The sequence below is a fragment of the Epinephelus fuscoguttatus genome, linkage group LG17, assembly GCF_011397635.1.
Source record: "Epinephelus fuscoguttatus linkage group LG17, E.fuscoguttatus.final_Chr_v1".
NCBI lineage: Eukaryota > Metazoa > Chordata > Actinopteri > Perciformes > Serranidae > Epinephelus > Epinephelus fuscoguttatus.
Window position 1 is genome coordinate 9,301,781 of NC_064768.1, and position 14,413 is coordinate 9,316,193.

Consider the following 14,413-nt stretch of genomic DNA (forward strand, 5'->3'; position numbering starts at 1 on the left):
CTGTTGACTAGGGATGGACATATTGGAGGAAATATGCAGGATATTTGACCTAACTATGCTTCATTTTTGCTTCACCTCTGTAATGTTATATAGCTTTATAGCGATATATATGCGAAGACCTAATGAGGACTCAAATTTGGCCAAGTGTCAAATGTAAAGTTTAGTATTATCATGCTAATGTTTCCGCCGTTACCAAAGCAAACAGCCAGCAGCGGCTGAACAGCGGCACGCTGAAGACTGATTTGTTTGCCCACAGGCGGCTGCCGTGGCAGGGCCGCCGCGTCCTTGATCTTTGGTTTTCCAGCGGACCGTTCGAGCAAGTCCGGCTTCTCTGCTGCTAACACTACTGCTGGGATACAGCTGAGGAGGAGCCAGCTGCTAATGCTATGTACCAGAACACTGCTAACACTGCTGCTGGAATACAGCTGAGGAGGAGCCGGCTGCTAATAATGTACCGGGGCACTGCTAACACTGCTGCCGGGATACAGCTGAGGAGGAGCCAGCTGCTAATGCTATGTACCGGGACACTGCTAACACTGCTGCTGGGATACAGCTGAGGAGGAGCTGGCTGCTAATGCTATGTACTGGGACACTGCTAATGCTGCTTGCCGTGCTGCTAACATTTGTTTCTCAAAAAAATCAGTCGGGTCAATGACCCACCTGCACATGGGCTACAATGTATGATCGAAAATGAGTAACAGTTGAAAGTATTCGAAATGTCCATCCCTGTCTAGCTATGATGCTAGTTAGCCAACTTTGGCTAAAGCTTACCTGTCGAGGAGAAGAGTAGTCACTTCGACATCCGATTTCAAATTCTTCTCCGCTTTCAACCGTCTCCACCATTCAAACGCATCTCCTATATAGACCCTCGCTTTACCTCGACTTTTATCTTGGTGTTTTTGGGACTCATAACAAGGTCGTTTGGTTTTGGTCGCACCGTCAGCCATTGTAGCTCAGTCGTAACTGGCAACCTGGATGCTGAGACTCTAATGACTGCATGATTGGTACACGGCAGTGGGTGGTGCAACAGGCCAAAACACAAATTCTAAACATAAACATGATTTGCAGACCGCAAAAAAATTTTTTAAATGCAAATATTCTGGCTGTACTATTGTTGTCGGTGAGATCAGTATGTTATATTAACATTATTCCTTAGTCTCTGTGACATATTAGGAGGATTTTACGACTATTTGCTTTAGATTTCTTACATATAGCTCCTTTAATATTACTTTGTTACCGGTGGCATTACAAAGTTACGTTGCTTGGTGGGATTACTCGGTGGTGCCATCCAGTGGCATTACAAACTGACACCACCCAGGTACAGATCATATTGCCATAAAAGGTGTCTTTGCACATCAGCATCTGATGCTGAAATCACTGAATAAGCATAAGTATTTGATAAGTTCATAATGAGAACAGGCTGGACTTAACCCTGATGTATATCTGGTTAAAATGTTCTTCTATAGTTTTGTCTGCTTTAATGAACTTTGTCAACACTGCCCATATTTACACCATTTTAATAGAAAATCACCCAACTATCTGTTATTATTCAGGTCAGGTTTTTACAAAGATTCATATGTAACAAGGGTTTGATCTGTTCCTAGAAATGATCCCAAATCTTTACATGAATAGAAATAAGTTGGAAAGGGGATTTGTAGAATAAGATATATAAAGCAGCATATCATCTGCATTTCAAGATGGCAAAAAAGATGGCAGCACGCACTTGTGCAGCAGCTCTTGGCTCTGTAGTCTGGTGCATATTTTGTGTGTTTGATTATAATGGAAACATTTCTACATTTGCTCATTCCCAAAGCCACAGTACAGCTAGCGGGCTACACTAGCTACCGACAGGACAGAAGCAGGGAGTCAGGTAAGAACAAAGGAGGGGGACTCTGTATCTATATTCACCATGACCAGTGTACTGACAGCAGGATTGTTTCCCGACACTGCTGCCCTGATCTTGAAGCCCTCTCGGTGTCATGTAGACCCTTCTATCTACCCTGAGAGAGGCAGAACTGACAGCACTGCGTCCACCAATGGTGCACTGGCTGAGGAGCTAAACCGCTTCTTTGTCAGGTTTGAGGTTAACATGACAACTGAAGTCTGCAACCATCATCCCCGTCCGCAGAAAGGCAGTCCCAGGGGATTTGAACAAATATAGACCGGTTGCACTCACTCCTGTGAAAGTGAAGTATTTTGAAAAACTGGTCCTCCATCACATCAAAACCAACCTTCCACCCTCCTTCGACCTGCATCAGTTTGCCTATGAAGCCAAAAGGTCAACTGAGGATGCTATAGCTATCACTATCCACACCGCGCTGAGTCACTTGGAACACCAAGAGAGCTATGTGAGGATACTCCTCCTTGACTTCAGCTTGGCATTCAGTACAATCCCACCAGACATCCTGGTTGGCAAACTGCTGGACTTGGGTCTCTCCTCCTTCATCTGTGCCTGGATCAAGGAATTCTCTCAGCACTGGCTCCCCACAGTGCTGTGTGCTGAGCCCTCTCCTTTACTCTCTGTATACTTAGGACTGCTCACCAGCCCACTCTTCCAATAACATCACTGAATTCGCGAAGGACACAACCATCATCTCGGAGGAGCATGAGTCCCCGTACAGGAAGGACGTACAGAGACTGTCAGAGTGGTGCTCAGTGAACAACCTTACACTGAACATCACAAAAACAAAGGAGATGATAGTGGACTTCAGGAAGAAGCGTGACACAGACCAGTGTAACAAGCAAAGGGTCATGGGTTGGAATTGAACCCCCGGCCGCTGCGGCAAGGACATGGGTCGCCTGCTCTCCCGGGTCAGCTAATGGGTACCCGAACATTACTATTTCAGAATACTATTTAATCAAAACATTCAGTGAAAGAGATAATATTTAAAATACAAAGACGGATTCATCAAACAGTCATGTCCATGTTTGGTACTATAAAAATAACTGCTGTCATATGTTGCTATCTGAAATGGTCGCAGTTGAATGGAATGTGTTTTCGTGAAAGATTGTTATCAACTAATGTTTCACTAGCACTTAGTCCCTCAGTCATTCCTAATTTGTTCCTTAGTGAGTACTCAAATGTTGTGTCCCTTATTGTGAAGTATCACCTGGCAGGCTGACATGCGAAACAAAGAAAACAACATGGTAAACATTAAACTTACTTGTTTAATCTACATACATCCTTGTGTTGAAAATGTGTCATCAGTGGGCCCACAGGGAACCTGCGTCTGCGAAATTTCAGTGGCAACTCCATAGTTCTCCCATTTGATTTAAAATAAATACATTAAAATTAATGCATTTGCATTTTTCTTAATTTATTATTGTATCACATCACAAGAAAAACAAACAAACAAACAAAAAATGTCAGCTAAATTCTGCAGATTTTCATTCATGATCACTGTAACAGTAAATAAATTGGTTCTAGTCATCAGGAAGAAAGGAACATCTGACCTCATTTCTTGCTGGACTTGTTATCTGAAACTGTTATCGTGTGATCTATGAGGAAATAACGTGCAAGTCAATCAGGGGTTTTTTGTTTTGTTTTTACAAGGAGGGCTGTGAAGACAGACACAGAGGTACAAAACAAACTGAAACAACTTTAGTTTGTGTGTAATTAGACAGACCTTTATAATCCACAGTTCTGGTATTATCAGGAGAATATTAACAAGTTGTCACTGAAACTACTGCTGTGCTGCAGACAGTGCCCTTTGTAAAGCATGCTGTACTCACTGACAAGTGCTTTATAAATAAAGCTTTACAGGTGAATTGCATCAAGTCCAATGGGTCAAATTTTGTGTGTTATATGATACACTGCCTGCTTCTTCTAAAGGTCTGTCTGTGCTTGTCTGCTGCTAAAGACAAATGGACACATAACAGAGGCTCAAATTACCACACAGAGCCAAGACAAGGAACAAGTCTCTGTTGAACACACTGTGGAGAAAATATGCTGTCATGCTATTGATAACATCTGTGTGTGTGTGTGTGTGTGTGTGTGTGTGTGTGTGTGTGTGTGTGTGTGTGTAAAGGGGATTTTTTTTTAGTGACTCCTGTAGGGAGTCACTCACAGGTGAACATACCTTAAGATATTCAGAGAACGCAACACAGCCAACAAACATCTTTTGACTGAACGAAAACATAAATCGACACTCTTCTCAGACACACAGCTCTACTCCTCTCTAAACAAGATGAAGAAGATGATGATGATGCTTCTCCTCTGTCATGCTGCATTTGCAGGTAAGGTCATGATACATGCTAAGATCAAAAACTGTATTTTTAGTTTGCTTTATTGGCATGACTATAATTACTGTATATGTGCAGGAGGGTACTGTATGTGTTCACAGATACTTGTCTTTTGGCTGTCAGGTGAAATTAAATAAATGTATGAGCTAAAGATAGCCTAGATGATGTGTTCATTGAGATTTGGTTACATTAAATGGACTTATCAAAATTATGTACAATAGCATTTACAATCTTTTCCTTGGGTGTCCTGTACTGATAGTAACTGTAGGCTATTTATACACTCTGTATCTGCTGGGTGCGTGCAAGGCAGTTCAAGTTTAAGGAATACCATTTAAGGTGTGTAGCCTACTGGTATTGCTACCTTTTTATAAAGGTCTTGGAAGGTGACAACATAATACAGATAACAGGCACAAATTTACAGTGGAACTAAAAGGTATAGGGCTAATATGTATTCTGTATGTCTCGGCAAATAGTGGACAGAAAAAAAAGATTCTCTGGTCTTCGGGAGAGGTGACAACCATTCAAACATGTCAAAAATAAATGTAATACATTTAAATTACTTTTTGTCTTACAGTGAAACACTCCCTTAGGGGTTACCAAATGATATTTTCTGGAGTTCCAAACATCCCAGACTATGTGGCTGTCGCAAACGTTGAAGGAGTCCCTCTGTCTTACTATGATGGCAGCATGACAACACCAGAACCAAGGCAAGACTGGATAAGAAAATTAATGAAAGAAGAACCACAACTCTGGGAAAGGATCACTCAGAGCGCCGTGGATTATCAGCAGTTCTTCAAAGCTCAAACCATCAGTTTCAGGCAACACCTCAACCAAACTGGAGGTATGTTAAAGGAAGTGATGGTCATATGAAGCCTCATGAGACATTTTCTTTATTTTATGAGCCCACTAGATGGCACTTTCTGTTCAACAAAAGGTTGAAAGCACACTGAATTGCCATTCTTTGAGCCTCTCTCTACAAACCAAGAACGCCATCTATTGGGCTCATAAAATAAAAAAATATGCTTCATGAGGCTTCATTTGGCCATCACTAGTTAAAGGAACAGTGTGTAAGATTTAGGGGGATTTAGTGGCATCTGAGAATGATGATTGCAGATTGCAACCATCTGAAACTCTCCTAGTAAAATTTCCTTCAGTGTTCATTGATCAGGGGGGTTTGCTGATGGACAATTTATCTGCAGACGTCTCCACTGCTCAAAAACAAATGGACCAGATGATTTAAACCAGCAAAAACAGTGAAAAAATCAGTTTCGCATTCAAAATTAGTGTTTTTCCAACACTATTAGGGAGGGGCTGATAACCACAGTGGCTGACATGAAAACAACAATGTCCCTATCTAGAGCCAGTGTTTCGTTTGTCCATTCTGGGCCACTGCAGAAACATGGCAGTGCAACATGGCCATCCCCACAGACAAGGACATGCTGCCCATAGAGATATAAACACATTATTTTAAGGTAACAAATGTGTGATAATTGTTATTTCCAGGTGATTATACACTAAAGTAAACATATCTTAAGTGCTATATCGTAGTCAGCTGGACTTGCTTGAGTTTCTTGAAGACCTCGCAACCAAGAGACTTCTTCAGTTCTTTAAACGGTATGTGGGTGTGTGCCCTTGCAGAGTCATCGAGGTCACATGTGAGTCATTGACCCATCAGGCCATCATGAGTGTTGTTATGGTTAGATGGCTCCAGGTGTGAATGGATGTTAAGTTGTCTGAGGAGGGATCCCAAGACTGCATTTTAGGTGGGTGTTATAGGCCACTTCCTCTGTTTAAGGTGGTCGTTCCAGTTTGATGTAGATGGCTTCTTTCACGCTTCTTTCTAATCATCTTTCTTCCCTGGCCAAGATGTGCACATTGCTGTCCTCAAAGGAGTGTAAGGAGCTGGCTCTCCTGTGCTGTGCCATGCGCTTGTGGAATGATTGTTTTGTTTCACCAGTGTACAAATTTGTGCATTCCTGGCTGCATTGAACTGTATACACTACATTACTCTGCTTCTGCCTGTGAACGAACTTCTGCCTTAGTGTGTAATGTAGTGTGTGCAAATGCATAAGTATATAAAGTGCTGTAATAAGATGTAATATCAACTACAGCTGACTGTGTTGGGACCTCAAGGCAGTTTCTCTCTATCTCTGTCTCTTAGGTGTACACATTCACCAGCAGATTGTCGGTTGTGACTGGGATGACGAGACTGAAAAGGTAGATGGTTTGGTCAGGTATGGTTATAATGGAGAGGACTTCCTCACATTTGACGCGGAGACAGAGACATGGATCGCCGATAACCCGCAGGCTGAAATCATTAAACAAGAGTGGGATGGAAATAAAGCTAATAATGAGTTTTGGAAGAACTTCCTCATCAATGAGTTTCCTGCATGGCTTAAGATGTTTTGGACCTATGGGAAGAGTCTTCTACAGAGAACAGGTACAGTCACAACCACTGATGCTTTTTAAATGACACAAAAGTGTTCATTCAGCTCTCCTGTTTTTAGTGTATTATAAATATGAACAGCCCATTCTCACTCCCAGGACATCAAACACTGACCCTTTTTACACCCCTTAGGTTATGATATTGATGCCAAAGGCAACCTTTGTCATCTCTATGAGATGCGCCAGGCGTAGATAACTGTATTGTAAACCCATCTGCAGCAATACTTGATGCTGTTACCAACTGATGTAGATTGTAGAGCAAGAAAGCTCATGTACGGTGGAGGAGGAGTGGGTCATACAAAACCCTTTCACCAGGGGACCGCAGTTTGTGTCCCATGTGAAACCACAAGTGGACTAGCACCTACAAATGACGTTATGTACTTTACATGAAGTTATGCTCTGAACTTAAAGTTACTGAGGTTAGGGTTAGAAGAAGAAACATGGCAAGGACATACCTTGCCATAACCTTGATATAAGTTCTGAGTACAGGTGTCCCAGGGAAAGTCCTGGGTTTTGTGACCCATCCACCTCTCCAGCCTTCCCCCTTATGGATCTGATCCTTTATTCTTTACGCTTGGCAGCACTTTGGTCACATAATTGCATCTTTGAATTATTGGCTCATAATTACAAAGGATATGTACATAGCTGCATTACTTTTTTCAGCAAAACATGAAACAGTGTAGGAGAACAGCCTGATACACTAAAGGGTGCCCTGTGTGTCCCTATCAGACGCTGAGGGGCATGGCAAAGTGTCGGTATTTGTTGACCTGGGAATGGGAACGGACTGATATGAACATACTATCCCTCACCTCTTTTTATTTCTTTATTCTCACTCTCCTCTCCCCTTTTCTCATAAATCTCATTTTAGTGATATTATTCGCATCTGTGTCTGCTACTAATACATTTAATTCACAGTACCTCATATTGGGATAATAGTATTGACAATAAGGGCTGATTTATTGATTTATTGATAGATTATTGATGTTAATGGTAATTTTGCACATAGAAATGAGTGGTTATTAACTAACAGCTATATTTACATTAAAAACAAAAGCTTATAAAACACAATGCATTGTAAATTTTACAATTTTTGGTTTACAACTTATTACAAAACAGCTGTTCTTCTTGTTCGGGGCCCCCATCACTTTTCAGAAGTCTGTCAGACAAAGATACATTTCCTCTATAAGTTTCGATCAAGTTATGACGTGTTGCGCTCTGTCTCTATGGCATCATGTAATGGACCTGGAAGTTGTGGTTTCATGGTTTGGCCACTATGTCAAATTGGCTTCAAGTGTGGTGGCGGAGGCCTGCCTAAACATCAAATGATGTCATTTATATGTAAACTCTTAAAGTTAAACAACAACAACAACAACAACAACAACAACAAAAAACTATTCATGGCTGTAAGAGGTAAAATTATCCAATATTTAATGAAAAATCACAGATTAGAAAACAGTCTCAGTTAATACAGATTTGTGTCACAGAACTCTATTTTGCCTCTTTCCTCTCTATTATGACCCTCATCTCATGATCCCCCAGATTTATGTCATGACCCTGTAAACGGGGGCCAACCCTCTGGTCTGGAACCACTGGACTAAACTACCCAACTAAGTAGAGGCATCAGTTCTGACTACAGGACTTTTGCATGAGATGGAGTATCTTTACATTATTGTAATTGAGTAATGCTGATGTAGTACAGTACCTCTCTGATAATTCAGTGAGTGCAGTGTCATGCAGGTAAACTGCATGCTGTGCATTGAATTGATGCACAAGATATGTTCACTGTTTCTAGTTAGATTTAGTGTGACTTCATGTTTTGTAATACATAACAGCTCACCCTCATGATCATATAAACTGTTCTGTCTATCTCTGCAGACCTTCCCTCAGTGTCTCTCCTCCAGAAGTCTACCTCCTCTCCAGTCAGCTGCCACGCTACAGGTTTCTACCCTGACAGAGCCATGATGTTCTGGAGGAAAGATGGAGAGGAGATTCATGAGGACGTGGAGCTCGGAGAGATCCTCCCCAACCACGATGGATCCTTCCAGATGAGTGTTGACCTGAACCTTTCATCAGTCCCACCTGAAGACTGGAGGAGGTACGACTGTGTGTTTCATCTCTCTGGTGTGAAGGACCACATCGTCACCACACTGGACAAAGCAGTGATCAGGACCAACTGGGGTAAAACTGCATTCACAAATGACCAAGGTGAGGGTTTTTTTTAATTTCTTGCTGTTTTGTATGCTGAATGATGTCATTGTTTGACTCTCTTGTCACTTTAGCTTTTATCATCTGCTCGAAATTTGTTAATAATTTTAAGATCAGCATTATATTAATTTATCTTCCTTTTCCAGGATCACAGATCAGACCATGTGACCTTCACAGTAACATGAAGACTTTAAGCGTAATTTACAAATACAGTACACTTCCTAATTACCAATTCTTAATATATAGTAAACTCACAGAAATGCTACCTTAAAGAGACATTTCAGTGACTTATGATGCATTTTCATCATGCAGTCTAATTTATGAAAGGCATAGCAGTAAATGCCAATATATCCTGACCTTTAGGGCCCTAGCTAAACAATCTACAGCACATGGTCTAAAGTGCATGGCACAAGTGCATCAAGGGTGTGTCCAACTTCTCTTTGCTGGTTAACCAGTGCATAATCTAACTGCAAACTAAGATTCAATGGGCAAAGGGATTACGTTTTGCCCCTTAAATAACTCTAAGTGTTTTTTGGGCCCAACATCAATTCAACCAATTGAAATGTAATCTCCCCATTCCCTTTTAAAGCCAGGTGTACCTGCAGCTGGTGCTATTTACATGGTAAATTCATTAAACTGAGGAAGCGAGCTGTTTTCTGCTGAGAGTGATGAAGTAAGAGCAGTAATGTCACTGCAGCAAATATTGTAGCACACTAAAGCAGCAAAACTAAAACCTAATTAGGGTAAAAGAGCTAAACTATGGAGGTACATTTGCTGCTTACACAACGTGGGTGCTGACTGCGGTTGCGTTGCAATGTGTGCCACTATGCACCGGGTCACTGGGTGTATGATAGGCCCCCCTGTCTTCAAAATCCCCCAAAACACTGGGTCCTGCATTTCCCATAATGCATCTCAACAGTGTCTTTAGTTAGACCATCACTGCTTAGTGTTACTTCTTTTAATAAACTCCACTTGTTTAGGTTGTATTGTAGGCCTTCAGCAAAAATATTGTAACCTTCGAGTCCAGCTTGAGGTGCTTGTTTTTAAATGTTGTTTTTTCTCACCACATAATGACAGGTGTCTTTAATGCTGCCTGTCCACTCTTTAAAAACATCAAAGTCACTAACATGTACAGTATCTACTTAGCTTAACTTATATGTGGTGCCCTTTAAGTACTGTATATCTCTGCAGACACACACACACACACAACCACTGATGCTTATTGTCATTACACTGTATTCACCACCTGTATGTGTGATGAACAAATGGATGGATGTACTTCTGTTTTAAATGCGTCTGCACATGTTGTGATCTTTTTTCTTTGTTCATTTCTATTTTCTATATTTGGTCTGAGCAGAGGAGCCCAGTAACATGACCGTCCCGATCACTGCTGCAGTGGTTGTTCTTGCTGCTGTCCTCATTGCTGCTGTTGGATTTACAGTTTATAAAAAGAAGAAAGGTGAGAGACCCAGAGCAGCTGAGCTGATGCTCATATTCAGACTGCTAAACTGAAGCAACATTTAATAGTGCAGCAATCAGCCTTAGCTCTGTAAGCCACAGAGTATCTAATACACAAAATATAATGAGGTCTAAAAAGACAAGGAAACAGGTTTTATTGATTGATTTATGTGAAAGACATAAGAATAAAAATGTTTTGGCATTTTAAACTGTGACAACTGAAATTTCTCTTTTCCTCATATTTCAGCCAGTCGCCCTGCACCTCGTAAGTAGAACTTACTTTTATTATATTGTCTCTGATATGACTCACACTCTGTAGATTAAAAAGGTTTTGATTGTAATAGTTTTTCAGTGTGAGCTGATATAGTTCAGCGCAGGATAAAGGACTAACAGTGTGTTTCTGACCTCACAGCTCCTGTCAACAGCTCTGAGCTCTCTGAGAGACTGAATCCAGAAACATAATTGACAAACACACCATCCTGCACACAGTGATGTCATGTGGGACTACAGAGCAGTCAATGCTGTGACATTAAGTATCCACACCTCCAGTTAAATAAGCTGCCTGAAGCTAAAAGCTTCTAAAACTGTTTTACCATTTAATGTAAAACTTCTGTTACGTTACATTTAATAAGAAAAAAAAAAAAAAAAAAAAAAGACCAGCAATGGTAATTGTAGATAAAAATAAGTGATGTTTACTCTAATAGGAACCAGAAGAATTTGTGAGCTCATTTATTTTTATTTGCTCTGGAACATACAGCTGGTCCCCCTCCCTGTTAGACAGATTTAGACTGATGAAATTAGCCTTGTGCTGTTGTTCAAATTATCATCCCGTGGACAAAAAGACAAAGGGTACATAAAGACAGAAACTTGTATGTCAGGTAAATATGATTAAAGCAAATAAAGTGTTTCAAAGATGCATTTAAATTGTGTGTTTTTTTCTTCTTTTTTTTGTTGGGTAAATCAGAAAAAACAGATTCCCATTCCTATAAAAAACAGGAATAGTGATTTAATTTCTCAATATGATTAAAATTATCAACAGCAATGAAACAGTAATAATTTGGTTGCGCAGCATGATTTTTTTTTTTTTTTTCAAAATGGACATAGATGTGAATTTTAGGTTAGTGAAATTACCCCCCTTCCTGTCCTAAGTTTGTACAGTCCCTAATTTAGTTAAGTCAGAACTGGTGATGGATGGATGAATCCTTATGAAGCTCTGGGGCCTCAAATGCAGCAGCACAGCGACATCTGGTGGCTTCCAAAACTCACAGCATCCCTTCAAGACTGAAGTCAAAACACCTCCGTCCTATTTTAATGGTTCTGGTCCCACATGTGCAATAAAAGTCTCAGATATATGCATGTTATTATCATAAATGCTTTCCTTCAGAAGTGTTGCATTAAAGTGGGGCAGCTGTAGCTCAGTCCATAGGGACCTGGGTTGGAAACTGGAGGGCAGCAGGCTCAAGTCCCCATCCAGACCAAATATGGACTGTGGACTGGTAGCTGGAGAGATGTCAGTTCACCTCCTGGGCACCGCCAAGGTTACCCTGAGCAGGGCACTGAGGAATCACAAGCCCCTGTGCTGCATGTACCACTGACAGATTGAAAAAGTGGCCGACATCAAGAAATCCTCCCAGTGACTGGAAAAGGCTGGACTGAAAGACAGCACAGCAGAACTAATCATAGCAGCACAGGAACAGGCACTTAATACAAGATCAATAGAAGGAGGGGTCTGTCACACCAGACACAACCCCAGGTACAGGCTGTGCAAAGATGCTCCTGAGACAGTTCAACACATAATAGCAGGGTGTAAGATGTAGCAGGAACAGCGTACATGGAACGCCATAACTAAGTGGCTGGCATAGTGTACAGGAACATCTGCACTGAGTATGGGCTGGAAGTCCCAAGGTCACAATGGAAGACACCTTCTACGGTGGTTGAGAATGACTTAGCTTGACTTAGATCCTGTGGGACTTCCACATCCAGACTGACAAACTGGTGATGGCTAACCAAAGTGACATCGTGTTGATGGACAAACAACAGAAGAAGGCAGTGGTGACAGATAAAGCAATCCTGAGCACCAGCAAGAATCAGGAAGAAGGAACACAAGAAGCTTGAAAAATACCAAGGGCTGAAAGAGGAGCTAGGAAAGATGTGGGGAGTAAAGGCAACAGTGGTGCCAGTGGTAATCAGAGCACTGGTGGCTGTGACCTCCAGCAGATTCAAGGTACAACATCTGAGTTCTCTGCCCAAGAGAGCGCAGTCCCAGGAACAGCTAAAATACTGTGCAGAGCCCTCAAACTCCCAGGCCTGCGGTAGAGGGCACCCAATTTGTGGCGACTGTGACAACAATGGAAGTCAAAGAGGGAGGGGCAGGGGCTCCAGCAGTCTCACAGATTTAAAACTCAACTCTTTATTACTGTGTTTCAAAAGTGGAAAATCCAAAAGAAGTCCATGATGTGACAGATAAAGGGCTGGACTACCTAATAATCACCACAAAAAACAAAAAGACTGCCTAGTGCCTAAAAATATAGCCCACATAAGGTCCCAGATTAATAAGTGACCCAGAGTCTGCAGACAGCAGCATCAGTTTTCTCCAGATGTTGTTACTCCTGAAGCTTTACCCACCACAGCAGTGTTTCTGTCAGTTCTGACTATGTTTACATGCAAACTAATACTTCACTATTATTCTATTAGTTTTATAAATAGCATAATTCTGTTCAGATATTATTCCAAATGTAGCACTTTCTTATTAAGATGTGGGATATGCTAATAGTATTCAGGTTTAACCGCAGTTTACAGTCTCTTGTCTGTTGACAGTCAGCTCTGTGTGTTTTCATGGATACATTTTACACAAACCAATTCAACAACAGTTTGGAAGGCTGCAGATGCATGCCCCCCTACATTTCTACTTTTACACATCATGAAAGACTTGGATATTAACAGGTTTGTAGATATGCAAAAATATCGCAACATCGATCTTTTCAAGAAGGTGTTTGAAGGAATGGAAGAGGGAGGCTGTGTTCGCACGGTCCAACAAGCCCGCCACCTGTGGAAAACTCTGAAAGAATCTTCTACTGATGCCAAGAAGGAAAATGGCACAAGTGACAGCTGTTTCCCTTTTCCATATTTGACATGATTAACAACATATTAGGGCATGTTAATAGGAGTATGCACTGCTGCATGTAGAGGTCATTATAGCAGAACATTTGTTTTAAGTCATGTTAATGGAGGCTGCGTTGTAGATAACGGTGGTCTGTAAGGGCCATTAAATACATTGTGACATGTTAACAAAGAATTCTTTTCACTATGTTACTGGTTTGTTCCATTTTTTTGTTGCTTTCTACAGTCGTATTGCACATTACACTGTCCCCCAGATCTCCAGTGGTACTGCTCTTTCATCGGCACCTGTAAGCTTTAACAAAACATGTACAAACACAGACAAAACGAAGGCAGGGTACAGACAGAAGGCTCTATCCGTGTCTGTGTATGTTTCTAATATTGAGCAGAAATGAGCCCAAGGAGTAGTGTCTGTGGTGGAAACACTAAAAGATCTAATGTTTATGTCCATGTTGTACAAGTTCTAAAGGGAACAGACAGTGTCCGGTGGAAATGTGGCTATATGCACATCTGATGCCTGTTAGACTAGGAATCAACAGTGGAAGAAATATTTAGATCCTTTTCTTAAGTAAAAGTGTCATTGTGTGGAGCAGGTGGACCCCAGCGCAGGAGACTGCAGGCAACAGGAACTTAAATGAAACACTTTTATTTCAAGGGTTGAGCAGGAAAACACAAAACTGATCACATAAGAAAACCAAGGAACCAACAAAGACTGGACTTAAACCAGAACTTAAAATCAAAGTAATGTGACGAGGGGATGAAGTAAACAACAGGCTCCTCTGAAATGTACTGAAGAAGAAATATGATGCAGCAGGAAATAGAAATTCTCACGTAAACTACAGGTATCTCAGAATTGCACTTAAGTACAGTCCAGAAACAGATAAATTGCTTCCATATGAAAGTTTAATAATAAGTCAACTATGAAGTCTAGTAAGTGTTGGTCAGT

The 14,413-nt window shown here is 41.2% G+C and overlaps 1 protein-coding gene across 2 annotated transcripts; it reads left to right on the forward strand.

Moving 5' to 3' along the window:
- Positions 1-4,007: 4,007 nt before the first annotated feature.
- On the forward strand, positions 4,008-11,274 carry LOC125905333 (major histocompatibility complex class I-related gene protein-like). 2 transcript variants are annotated; one of them, XM_049603270.1, is made up of 7 exons: positions 4,009-4,236; positions 4,817-5,083; positions 6,404-6,682; positions 8,563-8,892; positions 10,250-10,351; positions 10,598-10,615; positions 10,763-11,274. In XM_049603270.1, exons 1-7 carry the CDS (start codon positions 4,188-4,190, stop codon positions 10,810-10,812), a joined length of 1,095 nt encoding a protein of 364 aa, XP_049459227.1. In that variant the 5' UTR covers positions 4,009-4,187; the 3' UTR covers positions 10,813-11,274. The 2 variants fall into 2 exon arrangements, with proteins under 2 accessions (XP_049459228.1, XP_049459227.1); XM_049603271.1 differs by lacking the exon at positions 10,598-10,615 and having other exon boundaries at positions 4,008-4,236.
- The last annotated feature ends 3,139 nt before the right edge of the window (positions 11,275-14,413 follow it).